The sequence below is a fragment of the Strigops habroptila genome, chromosome 6 (genome assembly GCF_004027225.2).
Source record: "Strigops habroptila isolate Jane chromosome 6, bStrHab1.2.pri, whole genome shotgun sequence".
Taxonomy (NCBI): domain Eukaryota; kingdom Metazoa; phylum Chordata; class Aves; order Psittaciformes; family Psittacidae; genus Strigops; species Strigops habroptila.
In genome coordinates this window covers 14,233,734-14,252,897 of record NC_044282.2, presented here as the reverse complement: position 1 = coordinate 14,252,897, position 19,164 = coordinate 14,233,734, and the positions used below count along the sequence as shown (strand labels likewise).

Here is a 19,164-nt window from a genome sequence, read left to right as displayed (position 1 = left end):
GTCCGCCAAGTTTCCCTGTTCAGGATTTTTATTTTTTTTTTTTTTTTTTAAGAAAGGAACTGTGTGAGCGAAACTATGTCAGGGACTATCCTCCAAACAATTCTTTCGGAAAGTGGAAGTGTACTAGCACTAGCACACTAGACTTGGGCTTGAATATGGTTCAAAACCATGGGAAGACACAGCACAGTCAGAACTTTAATCTTCAGAAAATAAAATGCTATGCTGTGAGTCTTTGAAATGATTTATCAGCACAGAATACTCCAAATCTTTCTTAACACTTGCTGAAAAAAGCACAAACTCAAATGGAATAAGCTGAAATTGATGAACACAACTGTCTTTAGTTCTCTCAAAGTATAACCTTTTAATAACACCTTTTGTTTATGACTTTTCAATACATATTCTACAATGTCTGTTTCCAGTCTATTGCTCACTTAGTTTAGCTGGACAAATCTGCACAGAGTATTACGGCATAAAGGCACATTTCTTGTGAAGAATTGTTAGAAGCACTGGTGCATATCATTATCTTAAATGATGGCCTTGTGATTAAGACACTTAAAGGCAAGAAAAGGAGGATGAATACCACTTCAAACCCCTCATGACCTTGTACAAGTCATTCAATCCTTTAGTCTTGATTCTACATCTTTAATAAGTAAGGAATTACTTAAGTATTTTAAAATGCAAAATCATTTGCTAACTGCATATACGACAGACAAAAATGCAGTCATGCACATATATAAATGATAAACACTAAAAAAAACCCTCTTTGCAGGAGCAGAATTAAAAGAAAGAAAAGTCAAATGTCTTTGCAAAGGTTCTGCATGTAATTCTCAGGTTTCAATCGGAACATAATCTTGAAAGGCCAACTTGAATAAATTATTCTCCTGCAAGAGTTTAATCCAATTTAAAATAACTTTAATTCGTAGAAGCACAAAGCAATGACCAAACACAGAGATACTGCTTAAAAGGGCAGTGGTTTGATATGGCAAGTCTTTTGATTTATCTCGCTATTATCAGGTTTTCAGGTCTTGAAGTACAAAATTCTGTTTAGGGCAAGAACTGGGGAGTTGTGTGGGAGACAATAACTCGAAGTTACAACTGCATGAAAAAAATAGCAATCACTTAAAAATTACAGTCATAAAGAACTAAAAACTTAACCTCATATCCAAATCACACATGAGACTGGGAGTTCTGCTTATTCTCTCTACAAATAAGTAACCACCCCTGACAATTATGCATGAGAAGAAACACAGGACTCTAATCATTGTTTCTAAATAAAAACATTTGTAGCACATTTCTATTCAAAAAGTGACTGTAAAGGTGGAACTCCTGGAAATAGCCAGAAATACATCGATTTTACAGGAACTGTAAATGTTATATACTTTTGAAAAATCAAGTCATGATGTTATGGAACCACATTAGCCGGATCATCTACCAACAAACTTCTTTACACCCAACTTAAAATTGTCCCTTGAAATTTTAATAATGTCTCAAATATTAAGAAACTGTCTTAAGACAAAGAAAGATCCAATACATTATTTCCTACAATAATGGCAAGTTAACAAAAAAAAAAAAAAAATAAAAAAAAAATCTTCAAATATGACATTTTGGACACATCAATCCTGCTATTGTGGCTGCTACTGTTCAATAGTGAGGGATCAAGATCTCTGTTAACAGACAATCACAGAACATAAATATTTGTCTCTCCACTGGGAAAAGTGCAACCCATTTCTAAATAAATATTGATTATAATCATCATCATCTGCATTTCTCACTTTTTTCACCTTTCACTTAATGGAAATTAGGAGTTTTAATTGCACCCATGACTCTTTTTGTTTCACTTTCTCACTTTTGCAAAAGATCACTCCATTTTCATCACATTCTTTACTAACAGTAGAAAATGTCTGATTTTTTCTTTGTTTGTTTGTTTACAGACTTCTTAACTGCTTGAGCAAATTTTAAAACAAAACTACAACAATTCTAACCATTACAAACCCTCTTTGGAGTAAAGCCCTTTGTCTACAATTGGGCCTATGTAGAAATACCACTAAGCCTCATGAGAGATGATTTTTGGAAGCGTTTTTAAAGCTAAACAGTTAAACATACAGCTTGGCAACGAGCAACAATGATGTCCAGTTGCAACAGAGCTTATTCTAAAACGTGACTGAAGTTCCTGAATGGAAAAAGAACTCTTGACCTCACTGTGCTTACTACAAAAACAGTCAAAGAGCAACAATTTTCACTACAGATGCGACCTATGCTTCATGAATTCAGAGCTAAACTTGAGCTAACTCACAAAAGCAGAAACTACCTCAGATCAGAGTTACTTCAGAGCTAGGGATGAGTGTATACAGAAGCTATTTGCCAGAAAAACACTTCATGCAGTTGGCGCCCTATCCTTTTACATGGCTAGCCTCCAATATCAACTTGGAGATTTCCTTGTTCTAAATGTTGGCAGCTACTAGGACACAGGTTGATGAAAAAACACTTTTCTCCTGGTAATGTATGTAATGTATCATGGCGATGAATTCTGTTGGTCAACTGAAAACTAATAAAAAATAGAAAAAACCCCAAACAACTCAGCACATTAAAAAAAAAAAAAAAAAGACTGCTTCCTTACATACAAAAATCTATATACTTTCAATTCTCATCCCAGCTTGCAAACAATAGTATCAGAAAGAATATAAAGTTCCTTTATATTATGTATTAATAATCATGATACATTAAACAGTCACATTAGAGACTGCTTAAAATACAGTGCTTTGGAAAAAAACAATCATTGTAATCAGATGCTGTAAAACAGCTGCTGTACTTCAGAATATGAAATCTTTTTTCCTTTCATAAAGTGATTTTTTAAGACATTACATAAAACTACCTCTAGATCTCACATTTCTTTCAAAATTGAGAGAATACAAGTGCTACAAGAAGGAAAGAAAAATCATACTTTAAAAAGAACTGGCATCAGTTCCATCGGATTTTACCAGAAGTCATTCCTTTTGTATAGGTAACACTATCATCCTTAATTACACGTTTCATTGTTAAACTGATTTGTCAAAAAATATTTTTAAAAAATATTTTCATTTTCTCTAACAAACCCACAGTGACAAATGCCACAAGAGGCTGCACTCATACCCAATCACTCTGGTACTGATAGAGCCAAAGATTTTAGTGGACAACTCTCCTATCACATATTTCGCCTCTCCTCTCCTACAAACTATAAGAAAACGAAGGATATGCATACAACAGTGGCAGAATTTTCCAATTATGACTTACCGGGGGGGGGGGGGGGGGAAAAAGAAAAAGCTAAAAAAAGAAAGTGATATTAAATTTTAACATCCAAAATTTTGTTGAAGACTACTGTAAGATTTGTAACTGCTATATTAGGTTCTATTCTGTCAAAAATACTATGGTTCTGCGTACGCATTTAAATACACAATTTAGAGATACTGAAGAATCTGGCTTATATCCAGAATAGCAGAGTATCTAACTCCATCACGTCTAGTTACATTTAGGAATGGCTGTTATCTTTAACACATCACTGCATCGTTGAAGAAATTAAGAAACCATTTTAATAATGTTTAGATGGAAAAAAAATTGAGATTCCTTTACGAATGCAGATGGAATGGACTTCTAATTCCCTAAGTTTTATGTTCTCCTCTTTTTTCTCTTCATATATGTAATCCTCACATGAATATACTACCTGTAGTACTAGCAGCATCCTGTTTCACTGTTTTGATAAACTGAAACAGCAGAAATCTTCCACAGAGCTTCAGTGTCTGCAATAATTCAGAACACACAATTGGTAGAAAATGATCTACTCTTCCTTAGCTATTCATTACAGCATCAATAAGCAGCTCACAAAATACTTGGAAACAGTAAGCTATTTTCAGCTCTAGAACAGTTGAAACCTCAATTACACTGTGCTAATAAAGAACCCAATTATTTGAGGACAGCAGACTGAGTCTACCTCCATAAAAAAAAACCCCAAACACTGTCCCACAAGCCTCATCAGCTCAGCAAATCCATTGCACCAATCTTTCCTCTCCTCTTCCCCCTTCCCCACAATTCTAAGTGACTTCCTAGTGTAAAAACACTAACAAATAACCACATTGTGCATTTGTCCAAACACAAGCCAAATAAAATCAGACCACTTCAGAAAGCAACATCTATGCAATGTGACAGTTTCTGCATCAAACTCTTTGACTAAGAAACTCCTGTTTACTACTGCATACCATAAAACATTTAAAATCATTAACTAAATATAAAAAAAAAAATGCAAACTACTGGATCAGAAAACTCTTAGAAGTACATGAGAGATTCAAGCTTCAGCTGATAGCTGCTGCAGAGCAGCTGTAAAAACAGCCAAAGTTTTGTACTGCTCAGTTTTAAACATTACTTGTGCTTCTCCTGACCCTTGTTAGATCAAATTATGTATCTTCAGATAATAAAAGCATTACACTGCAATCCTGTCACCAGGTTTTCTCCTAAACCAACTTCTTACTAAAGGTTCTCTAGCCAACTCCACTCTGATCTACTATTATTTTTCCATCACCATTTTATCTCCACAACTTTATTGTCAAATGCATAAGCTTCAGCCTCTCACCATCATTGTACTGCTATGAAAATACCAAGTCCCTGGTCATGAAAAATGAAAAAAATTGCAATCACTCATCCTTTCCTTTAAAAACTATAGAATTCAAACATTCAGTGACATTAAATGGTTTAATGAGTTATATGGCTACAGAAGCCAAATTATTAATAAAATTAAAACACTGCATTACTAGTGGTTTCCATAAGAGAATGACACTCTAGAAAAGCCTAAGAATAACTTGTAAAGAGCAAAATGTTGCTAAGGTTTTCTTTCAGCAAATCAAGCTTACGCAAAAGCAGCAGGATTTTTATAGAAGCAAGTGAAGAACATGACAAACAAACAGGCTACAGAAAGCTCATTTACACTAAGGAAGAGAAGATCAGTTGAAGAAGTGACCTGTTTCTCACTGTTTGTTTTTTAAATCTGCCACACATACAGCTACATTTTGCAGTCCCACCTATCTTTCTCTGCCAGCAAAAGATGTATTTTCTTGTACATGCATCATGCTGCAGACTCAGGCTTGAAGTCTGGCTGGTTTTAGTTTATTCCTACTGGTACACTGGGAAGATGAATACCAGATATTCAGAAATAATTTTATTTACAATTTCACACCCCTTAACCTAAAAATAATAAAAATACAAATTTAATGAAAGCAGGCAACATCAAACATGCTCACAAACTGCCCAGTGCTCATGAGAATACTGTAGTTCTCTGCTATAATCTATACCTCTTGGACAGTTCTCAGTCAGAGTGGGGGGGGACTTCTTTCTCTCTTCTCCCACTACATAGAGCAATAAACCTCATGTAACACCTCATCTACTTCCAGCCACAAGTCTGGAGATAAGAAAGTCCAGGGGATGAATCGGCCCCATGAGCCAAAGCAAGTGAAACCAAAAGGGAGCAACCTCAGATAACTGGTCCCTGTTGTTGCAACTCTTGCATCAATATTTTCCACAGCCCTGGCTCTCAGCACTCTCCTTCCACCAACCCCCCTATCCCCAGCTCACCTCACATGCTCTACATATTCCTTTCCATTCCCAGACTTCCTTTCAACACATCCTCCCCTCCTCCTGTTTTTCCATTAAAGCAATCCCTCCTACAAAATTCCACTTCAAAATAATGACTAACAATATTACCATGCCATCTGTTTTCATAACATATCACTCTTTCTACACCTTTTAATGCTCCGCTTATTCAGAACATAATTTTTTTGGAGTGAGGACTATCCACCATTATCTGCACACTGCCTAAAACAACTGGTTTCTGTTCTTAAGTCTTTCATCTTTAATATAGCAGTGGTTAAAAATGACTATTTATTTCCTTGATTACATTTCCAACTGCTGGCATAAGAACACAAGCTCTCCAAAACCTGACATGCTGGCACAATCTGTAAATGCTTAGCAGAACTTTATTCTGTTCTTCCCATCTATACTAAGGTGGAGGGTTTTGTTGGTGGGATTTTTGGGGTTTGCTTTTCGTATTCTTTTGGGTTTTTTAATGCATCAGATCAAAACAGGTATCTAGACTGTAAAGATACTAAATTAATCTCTGCATGGGAACTGCAGGTTTACAAATGTACATGTGAATGCACAAATTCTATAAGAACCATACAAAAAAAACCAACAACCCAAAGACCTGAATTACCATGGCAAGATAAATTACGTTATGCACAACATATGCCACTTTTCTGATGCAAGAAAAACACGGGATATTTAAAACTGTATTTCTGATACAGAATACCTTTCTAGTCAAATGATGACTTATATTCAGTTATTCTAGATCATTCCTATGTTTTCTGTTCAGGTAAAGCATACTATCGAAACCCAGAAAATACAGACCTAGGATTTATTACTTTTACATAGTTATACCATACCTGAGATAGCTACATAGAAGTTTTATAAATGCTACAAAACAAACCTTGCTGTAATCAAAAATTAAATGAAGTGCATATACTTTCGCCTCAGAGGATGGCATGTTAAAAAAAGGAAAAGGTAACAACAAAACACACACTGGAGAGCTCTAAAACAAATTTGACTGTTATGCAGTGTGAAGAGAAATGAAACTTAAGTGAGGAGAAGCAGCCTTGCAATAATGGAACATGGAGGCCAGTCATTTGTGGTGTACTCTAGAGGTCAATACTGAGGCCAATACTGTTTAACATCTTCATTAGTGACTTGGACATTGTACAGGTATGCCCTCAGCAAGTTTGCAGATGATAAAATCTGGAGGAGTGCTTTATACACCAGAAGGTTGTGCTGACATTCAGCAGGACCTTGACAGGCTGGAGAAATGGTCAGAGAGGGACCTCATGAAGCTCTCCAAGCATGGAGCGAAATCCTCACCTGGGGAGGAATAACTCCATACATCACTGAGGGCTGAAGGCAGACTGTCTGGAAAGCAGCTTTGCAGAGAAGGACCCAGGGGTCCCGGATGAACAGGAGCCAGCAACGTGCCTCACCCACAAAGCAGGCAAATGGTGTCCTGAGCTGCATTAGGAAGAACACTACCAGGAGGTTGAGGGGCGTGACCCTTCCCCTCTACTCAGCACTGGTGAGACACATCTGGCATGCTGAGTCCAGGCCTGGCTTCCCCAGTACAAGACAGACATGGACATACTGAAACAGGCCATGAAGATGATTAAGGGCTAGGAGCATTGGACACACAAGGGAAGGCTTCATGAGCCAGGATTCTGCAGCCTTAGGAAGAGAAGGATTGGGGTTGAGGGGAAGGATCTTAACAACTCCATGTCTACAAATACCTGCTAGGAAGCAGTAAAGAAGAGTGAGTCTGACTCCTCCTCAGTGGTGCCCAGTGAATGGACAGGAGGCAACAGGCACAAACTGAAGCACAAGAAACTTAAAAAGCCAACCTTTGTGTGGGTTTGGGTTCCACATTCCTCCTATCCCTCCTCCTCATTTGTTTTTTTTTACTATGAGGATGGTCAAACACAGGAACTTACCCAGACAGGTTGAGGCATTTCCATCCTTGGAGCTGGTATACCTGACCCTGCTTTGAGCAAGGCACTTGGACTAACTAGACGACCTCTAGAGGTCCCTTCCAACCTCAACATGAATCTGAGGGTAAAGACACACTTCTATTGTAGGAAAGACAAACAGATAATACAGCAGAAACACGTTGGTTTTACTGCTACCATTTTGGTCAACCAGTAAAGATGATTAAGTCTCGGTTCTACAAAGCTAATTCAAACATTTAAAAAACTAAAGTATTTGGTATCAAGTATTTCTAAAAACAGACTAAGTTTACCCTAATGTACGAAACTGCCTAAGATCTCTTCTAATTTCCTACAGACAGTAATAAAATAGGTTTCCCTGCTTACAAATGTGAATGCCACAAAACCATTTGCTTAACAGTCAATGGATAAAAACACACAAGAACATGAAGGAAGGTTCACCTGCAATGAAAGTCCTTTGTAACATTTTTGCTAGGTTAAATAGATAACTTTTAGAAAGGAAATATAAAAGCTGCTATATCAAGAACTCCAGAAAATAATCTCCTCATCTGGATAATATAAATAATAGGGTGGTAGCAATAAAAGTTTGTTCATTACTGATCTGAAAGCAGTACCTGCAGAAGTGAGGGCTGAATCAGTTTCCAATTCCCACTGCTTAAGATCTGTGCTATGCAGAAACCCACCTAGGTAGTTTCAAACACAAAATGAAAGACTCGTTACACATCTCATTACACAAAACTCAGAAAACATGTATTGTAAACCTCCCCTGAGGAGTAATGCCAGTATTATGGATTAGGTGCAACATTTCACAGCCCTTTCAATATTCTCACCAAGTATCGCATGTTGATATTGTGCCTAAAATAGGACATACAGCCTTGCTGTAGTAAACACTGGTTTAGTCAGCAAACAGTAGAGGCACAACTTGAATGTAAATAAACAATGGCTGCTCCTACTTTCTTTGTAACTTTTAGGAAATAAACCTGTCGCTGGGGGACAGACATCACCTAGCAATGGTCTCTGTAGTGAATATTCTTTCTTTTCTTCTTCGTTCCAAATCTGAATCAGCTTTCACTAACACCGCCGAAACCTTCCAGTAAGTTTCGCAGCCATAGGGTAATCAACTCAAACAGCTACTTGGCAACCTTTCCACATCATTTGGATGCAACTGTGCTTACCTGGACCCAAGAACAGGCTGTACAGAGCACCTGGATACTCACTGCTGATGAGAGTAATCTCAGTAATCACAGAATGGTTGAGGTTGGAAGGGACCTCTGGATGTCACCTGATCCAAAACCCCTGCTCCAGCAGGGCCACCTAGAGCCAGCTGCCCAAGAACCACAACCAGACAGCTTTTGAATATCTCCAAGGACGATGACTCCACAACCTGAGAATCTGAGAAGGCACGCACATGTACGCCAAGGTCACATAACACGAACTCATAAACATGCAGTCAACATGATGGACTGCATATATATATATATCTGAGTGGGGGAAGAAGTTATCTGAAATGGCCGTCTGCATGTTGATTATAGAAAGACTGGAGCATACAGACATCAAACAGTTCCCTAATAAGCCATATGGCCCACCCCAGCCAGCAAGTGTGAAGTTTTATTTAAATGTCCTGCCAAAAACCCCACAAATTTCTACACACCTTGTAACTTCTCTGTAATAAAAAGCAGCTCTTGAAAGAAAAGAACCTTAACAAACATGCATGAATGAAGCCTATGCAAACACTAGCATTTCAGACAGTCCCTATATCTAGTACAAACTTTCCTGGTATTTGTTTAGATTCTTGTGTATTTGTGCTCTATCATCAGTCTTAGAGTAACTGTATCACAAGCAGAAAAATACTGCCTGTTTGCAAGCTTATATAGTCGATTATTCCACTGCATTCCTCAAAATTATTGGTTTCACCAGAATACATGTAGGTATCATGAATAACAGTGCAATTACAGGTGAACTATACAGATTTCATGGCAGATCTTTGCAATCAGTCCTTGGACCTTGTTAATCAAGCCTAGGCCTTAATGCTGTAATTTGTTATCACAACTATAGCTTTGACAGCATATTAAAAAACATTATTTTATTGTTTGGATTAATTTATTAGTGGGCAGGGTAGTAGCACAGAAATAACAATGCTTCTAGACAGTAGCTTCTTCATTGTACTATAAGTTCTGCAATTGATTTGATGTGGGACCCTAAGCAAATCCATTATTTTCTTTACATAGGTATACCTTGCTGTGTGTCTGTCATGAACATGCCCCTGAAATGTGAGCTAGCAATTCAATAGACAGTGAAACACTTTTTCCCCATAGAATGTATTTAATACAGAGGAAACTTATACAGGAACTTAAAAAATGCACACAATTGTAACACATGGGGACACCAAGTATGACATGGAGGACAGAGAGAAAGAAGCAAGTTCATCGGTTGTCAACTCAACATCCAGTTATGACAGATAAGGAGGATGAGATGCTGGCTTTGCAATAGCTGGAGATACAGAATGCTTACCAAAAACCAACCAAACAAAAAAACCCCAACAAAAAACAAACCAAACCAAACCCAAAAAACAAAAAAAAAAAAAACAAAAACCAAACAGCTGACTGATAATTGTCTTGAGATTCTGATCAGCAGTTCTCCCTTAACATGGGACTGAATCTCCAGTGACACTGTCTAACCATTCTGAAAGATTTCAGCTGCTTCATCTGTGAGACTGAACATCCACTGTAAATCTTTTAGTGTGAGTGTTCATGCTGCCTTTTTCCAAATGGTTACATTTTCGTTGTCATCATCATTCTTCTCAGAGGCCCACTGCACACTGAGGTCAGTCAAGTCAATCAAGGGTAAAGGACAAAACCAGGATAATGACAACAGTTAGCAAAAAAGGGTGTTAAATGATCAATACTGGAACTCTGAAATTAGAGACTGAGAAGAAATGGATAGCATGGTGCTACCACACCTGTTTCCTTCTTCTACAGATTTATCTTGTCTACTCAGACTGAAAAAATTACTAAGCAGGAGCTGTGTTTCTCACTGAGTGTTTACAGATTGTCTAATCCTGCCAACCTCAGTTGTGATATGCATGTGCTACTCTGATAAAAATAAGAGAGACAATTTTCAGGCCAATGTGCTATTTTGAGGAGATTCATTTTACACACTGAAAAAGAAGATATTTCAACAAGCAGTAACACAAGTGAGTAACAGAACTGGAAGTTGTAGCTGAGATAAGCTATTAGTCTATTTCTGGGAAACTTATTATAAAAATCAGACCCAAGTTAGATATTAGACCCAACAGAGATGCTGCTGATTTAAAGTCTGCAGATGATGGAGTTATAAGCACATAGTGTCAGTTATACATGTACTGTTTTGACCGAATTGCAAAAGCACAAATATAGTCAGTGACTTGACCAAGAGGTACTCTACAGTAGCAAACAGTATATTGGTTATGAAACCAATATCTGGATTCTAGTTACAACATCGATTTTGTCACAGTATTTTAAGATTTATTTAAGAAACAGAAGTACACCAAGCTGTATATATGTGGGTACTAAATCTGCTACTTAACAAGTTTCATGCCAGTGGAGCAGAATCTCACAGTTTATTCAGGCAGCCTCTCATTGCTCAAACAACTCAGCAGGCAATCTATACAAAGTATATAACGAATGACTCAAAACAAGGAGAAGGTTCTTAGAAAACAAAAAACCAAAACCCAAACCCCACAAAAAACCTCCCAAATACAGAACCCCCACAACACACTAGAAAACACATCCTTTTAAGAACCAAGTAAGTTACAAACTAATGACCTCCAATCACATCACCGACGAAACTCAAACACTGAAAACAATCTCAGAATACATACATTATCTCAAATTTCTCATTCCTACACTAGCTCTGTTCACATCTCACAGAAGCTATAAACCTCTGGAGATAAGAGAAACAAATGAACATGAGGCTATTTTTCAGATAGCTTTTCAGAAGTATGAGGAGCCTGCCAGTGCAAGATGCAGAAATGGTATGCTGGAAGTGGAGCTACACTGTACAATGCTAGAAATCTTCTAGGCCATGCTGCAGTCCATAGAATAACTCCCTATCAAGAGTTGTATGCTGGTATATTTTAGGAGACGGTGTGAAAAGGTAAGGCAGAGGCATAAGCCTCAGCACTATGGCTGTATCCTATTTTGCATCCTCTCACTATGAAGGGAGTGGAAAATTGTTAACAAGAAGTGCCCACTTCCGAGAAATGGAATATGGGAAGTAGCAGCAACCAGAATGATGCTCGTCTATGAACACTGGGATAATGAATCAAGGAGGGTGCAGGGAATGACCACTGTGGGACACAGTGTCTGAAATGGTAGCAAAAATGAGGGGAGAAAAAAAGTTAATCACAAGCTGAGCATAGAAAGCAGTAAGTTCCTGCAGTGAGCTCATTCCTTCTCAAGTGAGCAGCAATGGAGCAGAGAAAGACACTGGGACGGGATGAGATATACAGATATACTGCCTAGCCAGGTCAGTGAAGGGTGAAAGGGGAGGAAAGAACAGAAGAAAGAAGATAAGCAGACCCCGTCAGTGAGTCATACCAGAGCTACTGCTGCTGGAAAGGAGCCAGATTTGAGCTGGAGCATTTGCCTCTGCCTTTTTCCCCTCTCAGAAAACCAAGGAGAAACTTTGATGTCTACCTGAGATGTATTCAGATTTTGCTGACTGTAAACCCCTACTCTAAATTACACCTGGCCTCAGAAATCAAAACCATGCAAGAGTAACTTAAAAACATCCTCCTCTTTGGCTGAGTTTCCGTGCTGCCCTGAAGTAAGATTCATTCTTGGATCAGTGATTTCGTAATGTAAAATACAAAACCCTTCAAAAAGAGAAAAATATATTAAGTGGCAGTTGAGGACAGCAGACTCGTTATTTCTCAAATTACACATTGTTCTTTCTTAGGTAAATTCCTAATCTGCCTTCTCCAAAGGCCCTCCTGTCAATTGCACACACATTTCTCAGCCTAATGCAAGCAATTTTAAAATGTGCACCTATTTCTGTAAAGTTTATCACATATATCAGACTCAAATCACATCCAAATTTTCTGATTTTTAAAAAAATATTTCAACTATCTGTTCTACAATACTCATCAGGTATCTTGTACGCGGTTTACGATTAGTATCCTCAGCTACTTGCACTCAGTCTTGTTAAGTTAAGCAATCATTTAGCAACCTCAGCTTGTTTGTTCACGTCTCTCCTAATGTGATATCTAGTCTCACCCTGATTTCTTTATGGATGTATTTACAGTTTGGTTCTGTCTTCCTGCAGTTGAATAAACACCTGACAGAAACACCCAACTGAGCATCTGCATACTTTTTTTGAAGTGGTCAGTGAAGAGCTTGAAATGGCCAAAAGCTAGTAGGAAACAAATCAAAACCTGTGATACATCCATACACCACAACATAGCAACAAGAATGACAATGCAAGAATTACCAATTAAAAAAAAGACCATCTGTAAACAGAAAATTCAATTTTCATTATGATTTCACTCTAATAAACAGGCCTTGCAATTTCTCAAAGGTTGTTTTTTTTTTTTAATAAAAAGCATTTACAGAAATTCCTAGCTAGCAGACAAGAAACACTGCCTGAGAAGACAATGAAACTGTTTCATAGTTGAGTACTACCTAATGAATTAAAACCTATTCTTTCTAAATATAAGCAGCAGTATTACAAGACTCCTTTAGAGATACAAAGGCTTACTATATTCAATAATATCTATGATCTTATGCAATAAAGTATGAATTTAACACTGCTTTCATTGCATTACCACCATGGCAGTGTTGTAGCATTTCTGAAATTATACTTTTGTCGAAGTCACTATGCCAACAGGCATGCCAGTTTGCTTCAAGCACCAAATGGCTAAAATGAAATGAAATGGCTCAAACAGCTAAAATGCAAACATAAATTCAAGTAGTGCTTCACCTTTTGCTATTGTAGTCAGAATTTTACTCTTTCTATTTCACAGAACAACAGAAAATAGCAGGCAGATCTTTGGGTTTAAATAAAACTTTGATTCCTTGCCCTTCAAGCTCTTATTATACAAAAACGTAGGGCATCAAGAGATGACTCGCATAGTCTTGCCAAATACAATGAAATTTCTTCTTCGAAAGACCTAAAGAAGTTGTCAAACGTTATTGCCAACACAGTCCATTCTAGGAGTTCATCCTTTCATTATTTCTAATTAAATGTCTGGTTTTTACCTCCCCCAACCACCATGACACAAACCGCTTTAAGTTTTACAGATTGTACCAGCAAACCTTTACAAATCAACTGTTGAGTACACGATTACATGAAAGCCCTCAAAGAAAAGAACACTGTCAATCCTTGGCATTCATATACTGCACTGAGCACAAACCCCAGAAGAGGCAGAAAGCGTGGATAGATGCCTTCAGAACCAACATCCATAGCTGATGCTACACACAAGATACAGTGCTGCTAGACATTTGACTTTCTAAACATCTGCATAAGCCACTTCCACATACCAATCAATCCCCCTTCACTCAGCAGGTGGAACACGAAGTCTGGCTTCCAATTAGCTGCACAGCACGGACACACAGCTTTAAACATACTAAGATTCATGCAGAGTTAATCATGCCAGAGGTAAAGCAGCCTATATGGACATAGTAGTTTGCTGTCATGTAGGCAGCATGGCAACTGAGCACCTTTCCTGCAGGCAAGACATACAAATAAAACACAATGAGAAGAGTTATTCTTATCCAGACCAACTCAAGTGCAGACACGCATCACACTGCCTGCAAGCCAAACAATAAGTACACCCCACTGTCTTATACAGTGTAAGGTTTTTTTACTATTTCTTCTTCCTCAAAGAAAATGTCAATGTAGATGTAAGCAGTTATACTCAATTTCATTTTGTATTTCAACTCTCAACTGAGTAACTGGATAGCCCTCTCTTTGTAGTCACATACACTACTTCTGACAATGACTGCTTAGGTGCAACACCTCTGAAAAGAGAGAGAGTTTCATTTGTCTCCTTTTTTAAAAAAAAGAAAAAAATAATGCAGAGATGTAACAAGAAATCTTTTAGCTTATTAGCACAAATGAAAGGTACGGAAAGGAAAAAAAGCCATTAAAAAGTTTAACAAGGAAATAAACAGAAGTCACACTTCCTTTGCAGGCTGTAGTGAAGTGTCTTCTCTAACCAAGACAAATTAGAAACACTTCTATTATGCAAACTAATATTAAAGTTTATGGTTTGGGAAGCCAGGGATTTCCTACTGTGTTCCTAACAGCTGGACAACTAAACTACTTCACTGTTTACTTTATGATGCCACATTCATGATATGGCATAGCCTAAACATTTTCTTAAAAGAAATAAGCCTTAATGAGTTAACCACACGCATGCACAGAAAGCCTGCTACCTGCCAGACAACCTCAGGCTCTACATTTTTTAATAATGAAATAGTTACTCATGCCATTACATAAATATTATTACATAATATCTCTTTTGTATGCAAAATTAGAACTACAATAAGATAGGTCCCACTATTTCAATATTTTATCTATTAATCCCACTCATCCACTTAATAATTTGGAGCTCCAGATACATCAGATTGTAACAGCTTTAATATCTCACGTTCCTCTGGGCCTAAACAGATAATTCCAAATAAATAAATAAACCCTAAAACTGCCACTCCCCCAAAAAAAAACCCCACACAAAAAAAATCTGCTCTACTATAACCAGGTGAATGGAATTACATGCTTTATTACATTTTTTTCTTGTTGTCTTACCTAATACTTAATGTATATACTAATACCTCATTTTCAATACATAAGTCAATAAAATATGTAGAAATACCTTAATTCCCAAGGTCAGCATTGCACAAAATATGTATAAAGGGATCACAAGCAATAACACTTATCACGTCTAACATCTCAAAGAATAGGGTGGGTTTTTTTTCAACTTGGTGCTTAACATATGGGTAAACTACAGGAAATATTACATTTATTTTCCTAAATATAACATTTCTTAGAAATCTGTTCTGAGGGTCAGAAACATACTGGAGATGCGGGAACACTATAACGAGTGCATTGAGAAGAGGCAATGAAGAAGTGGGATGTGACATTAGGAAGTCTCAGGGGGCAACATGTGGCCAGCGGTTAGGACGTTCCCTTCTGCACTGCAGCACCAATGCCTATCGTTTTACGCGATGTGTACCACGCTAGCGTAAGATCAACAGAAACCCCACTTTGTAAGTACTGCAGAAGTCTCACTTGTGACCACGTTCAAAGGTTTCCCCTTGTACGCTCACCCTTCCGCCATTCGCCCCGCAGACACACACCCCCCGGGCCCACACGCCGTTATTCTGCCCCTAACGGGGGTGTGGGGGGCGCGGAGCGGGTGGCTGCCCCAGTGTTTGCACAGCTGCAGCCGCTCGCCCGGGGCAGCCCCACGCCGGCCGCGCCGGTCACAAAGCCCCGGCAGCCGCGGGCTCTCCGTCCCGGCCCCGCAGCCCCCCGCCGCCACCGGCCGGGATGGGGGGGAGGGCGGGCGGGGTGCGCGGCGCGACATGACCCCTCCGCCCGCGGCGGCGGCTGCTGGGCTCCCCCGCGGGGACAGCCGGGGCAGGTCCCTTCCTCGCCGGCCGCCGCCGCCGCCCCGCGGCGACGGCTGGGCCCGGCGCGCTCGCTGGCAGGTGAGACGCGCCGCAGCGGCGGGTGCGGGGAGACGGGCGGGGGGGGGGGGAGCGCGACCCAGCCACAAAGAGCAGGAGCTGCCGCTGCCTCCGCCGCGGGGGAGCAGGGGGGGAGCGGCGGCGGGCCCAGTGCCAGCAGGACCCGCGCCGCAGCGGGGCTGTCCCCGCCCGGCCGTCGGCAGCGGGGGGCGGCGGCAGCAGGGACGGGGGTCCCTTACCTGCAGGGGTGGCGCCGAACACTCTCACGACGGGCACCCGCTTGGTCGGGGCCTCTCGGAAGTGGGACTGGCAGGGGTCCAGGCCGGGCAGCGGGCTGCCCATGTAGTAGTCGGCAGTGACGATCCGCACTGAGAACATGTTGTTCGCCGCCGCCGCCGAGGCACGCACTGAGGGAGGGAGCGAGCGAGCGCGGAGCCCGCACGGCTCCCCCCCGCCGCAGCGAGCGAGCGCAGCCCCCCGCCTGCCTCTCCTCTCCTTGCCTCTCCCCGCCCGCACGCCCCGCCGGCGCGCGCACAGTCTCACGCACGGGCGCGCGCCCTCGCACGCGCCTTCTCTGTCTGTCGCCCGCTCGTTCCCCCCCCCCGCCGCCTGCTGCTGCTGCTGCTCCTACACACACGGGCGCGCACTCGGCCGGGGCGCCTCGCGGGCTCTAGAGCCCGGCCGTCCGCGATCGCCTCACGGGCAGCGCGGGCCCGTCCCCCCGCAGCACCACAGACACGGCGGCGGCGGCGGCGGCTCCCCGGCTCCAGGCTGCAGCTGTTGTTGCCATGATGATGATGTCACGGACGCAACCATTGGGGGAACGGGGAGGTGGACGGGCCGTGTGTTGGGGAAGGCGGCAACGAGCGGGGGAGGTGTCACTCCCCAGCACACACACCCGGCCCCCCTTCCGTCTTTCGGGTGGGAGCGGGAATCTTCCCGGTGCCCACCCTGTTCCTCCCGGTGGCAGGCGGGGGAAGGGAATGTGTGTGCTGGGGAGCAGGCGGTAGCGCGGGGGGGGGTGTGTGTGTCTCGGTGATTCGGCGATCGGCCGCGCGGGCTGGGGTGAGGCTGCGGAATCCCGAGCCGCGGATGGGGCGGGGAGGGAGCTATGCTGGGACACGATGGGGTTAAGCTGGGTCGGCCGCCATTTTGGACGCCGAGCCGCCTGGCTGCGGGAAGGTGAGTCTCCGCACGCCGCGGGGGCTAATAAAACATTGAAAAGCAATGGGGGCGGCAGAGAAGGGGGCGAGGGGGGAGCCGGGGGAGCCTCCCGCCGCCGTTACTCACGGGGGCGTAGCGGCACCGCTCAGGCAGCGCTCCCGCTGAAGCCTGCGCCCCCTTTGGTTGTGACGGCCCCTGCGCGCGGCTCGCGGGGCGGGGGCGGAGGGGGCGGGTGGAGCGCGGCCTGTGGAAGGGCGGCGGCGGTTGGTGCCGTTGCCGAGCGCGCGGGTGGCGGCGAGGCGGGGCTGGGCGCGCTGCGGCGGAGCGGCGGGGGCTGGTCCGCGGCCGCGTCTTGTAGGCACCTCCCCGCCGCCCCTCCGGGCCGATCAGCTCCGCGGCAGCGGCCGCCGCCTCGTCCCTCCCCGCGTTCACCCACAACGTCTTTGCAGCGTGCTCCACCAGCGCCCTCCTCCCCTCTCGCTCTCCCCACGGCAACCGGTCGCCGCGTTCCTTTCTTCCCCCGCCCGCCCCTCTCTCCGTGTTTGCCCTTTACCTTCCTGCGACCCGGGAATAAAGATCCGGCTGGGAGCTGCCCGCGCTGGTTGCTGGCGGGGTGAGGTAGCGGGCGTGAGGCCGCCACCTTGGGCCCGCTCCGGCTGGGGTTGGGCGCCCCGAGGCTGGGGTCAGGCTCCCTGAACCCCAGCAGGAGTGGGCGAGATTAGCCCCTGGGAGACCTGCGTTTATCGGGAGGAAGCGAATCCCGAGCCCTAGGTGCCTCCCTGCTCCCCGACGTTAGTTCGGGTAGAATTTACGAGGATTTAGGTTTCTCTTACTCGGTCCTTCAGGACCTTTATTTTGCATTTTCCAGCTCTCGTGCAGGGTTTCATTCAAAATGAAGCAAAACCCCTGAGCTGAGATTCCTGTTACAGTCTCTTTGTCTCAGAGCTGAGGATTTGGAGGAAAAAAAAACAACCCACACCAAATATCAAAAGAGTTGGCAGTGTGGAATATCAGCCTATAAAAAGGCCAAATATTTTTACATGTATTTAGAATGATATTGTTACATATGCGTGCAAGAGTGGATGATAGGAGACAAATGTACAAATCTATAAAATCTGACAAAAGTCCAATATGTAGAACATATGTTTCACATTTTGCGTACATATGTTTTGGTTTTAGGTTTGAACAAAAGACAGGTCAGGCAGTTGCTACCCTTCATTTTTTTCATTGTAATGAACAGGAAGCTTGCCTGTCTACTCAAGAGTAACTGGTTTCCTACTCTTTCTTTGTAAGCTGTTTATTTTCTCTAGCTCACATCTGTTTTCCTCCTTAAAACTCCTTTTTTATGCAAACAGAAAAAGTCAAGCTACCTAGTCATCAAGAACTCTTGTGTCACAGGAGTAGTCGAAATAGGGTTGGAACCCAAACTATTTTCATTGTATCTAAAGAACAACTAAGCTACAACTTTAATTTTTTGACAGTTATTTACATTTGTAAGGCTAGTATTTGGAAAACCTCTGGAACTGAAAGAATACTCTTATGAATACTTAAATTTCACAAAGGCTAATAAATCACTAGGAGGTTACTGGTGAAGCATGTTAACAAATAACATCTCTAACTATTGGTATTTGAATAGATTTTGTGCTGCTGCTTGACTCATACGTTTCCCTCATTTTCCGTAGGACTTTGATAGGGACACTGCTGTGTTCCTTGTATTACTCCATTCCATGCTCTGCTGCCTTTCCATTCACAATATTCGCTTTACTTTGTGA

The 19,164-nt window shown here is 42.0% G+C and overlaps 1 protein-coding gene across 2 annotated transcripts in view; it reads right to left on the bottom strand.

The window, feature by feature from the left end:
• REV3L (REV3 like, DNA directed polymerase zeta catalytic subunit) overlaps positions 1–17,045 on the bottom strand; it is a 139,222-nt gene extending 122,177 nt beyond the window's left edge. The window contains exons 1-2 of one of the 2 annotated variants that reach the window (XM_030489458.1): positions 16,468–16,713; positions 8,174–8,242 (exon numbers count right to left, since the gene is read on the bottom strand). In XM_030489458.1, coding sequence (XP_030345318.1) covers positions 8,174–8,242; positions 16,468–16,606 — 208 coding nt within the window. In that variant the 5' untranslated portion in view covers positions 16,607–16,713. Of the gene's footprint in view, positions 1–8,173; positions 8,243–16,467 lie in introns of both variants that reach the window. The other variant, XM_030489459.1, reaches the window with a different exon arrangement.
• Between the last annotated feature and the right edge of the window lie 2,119 nt (positions 17,046–19,164).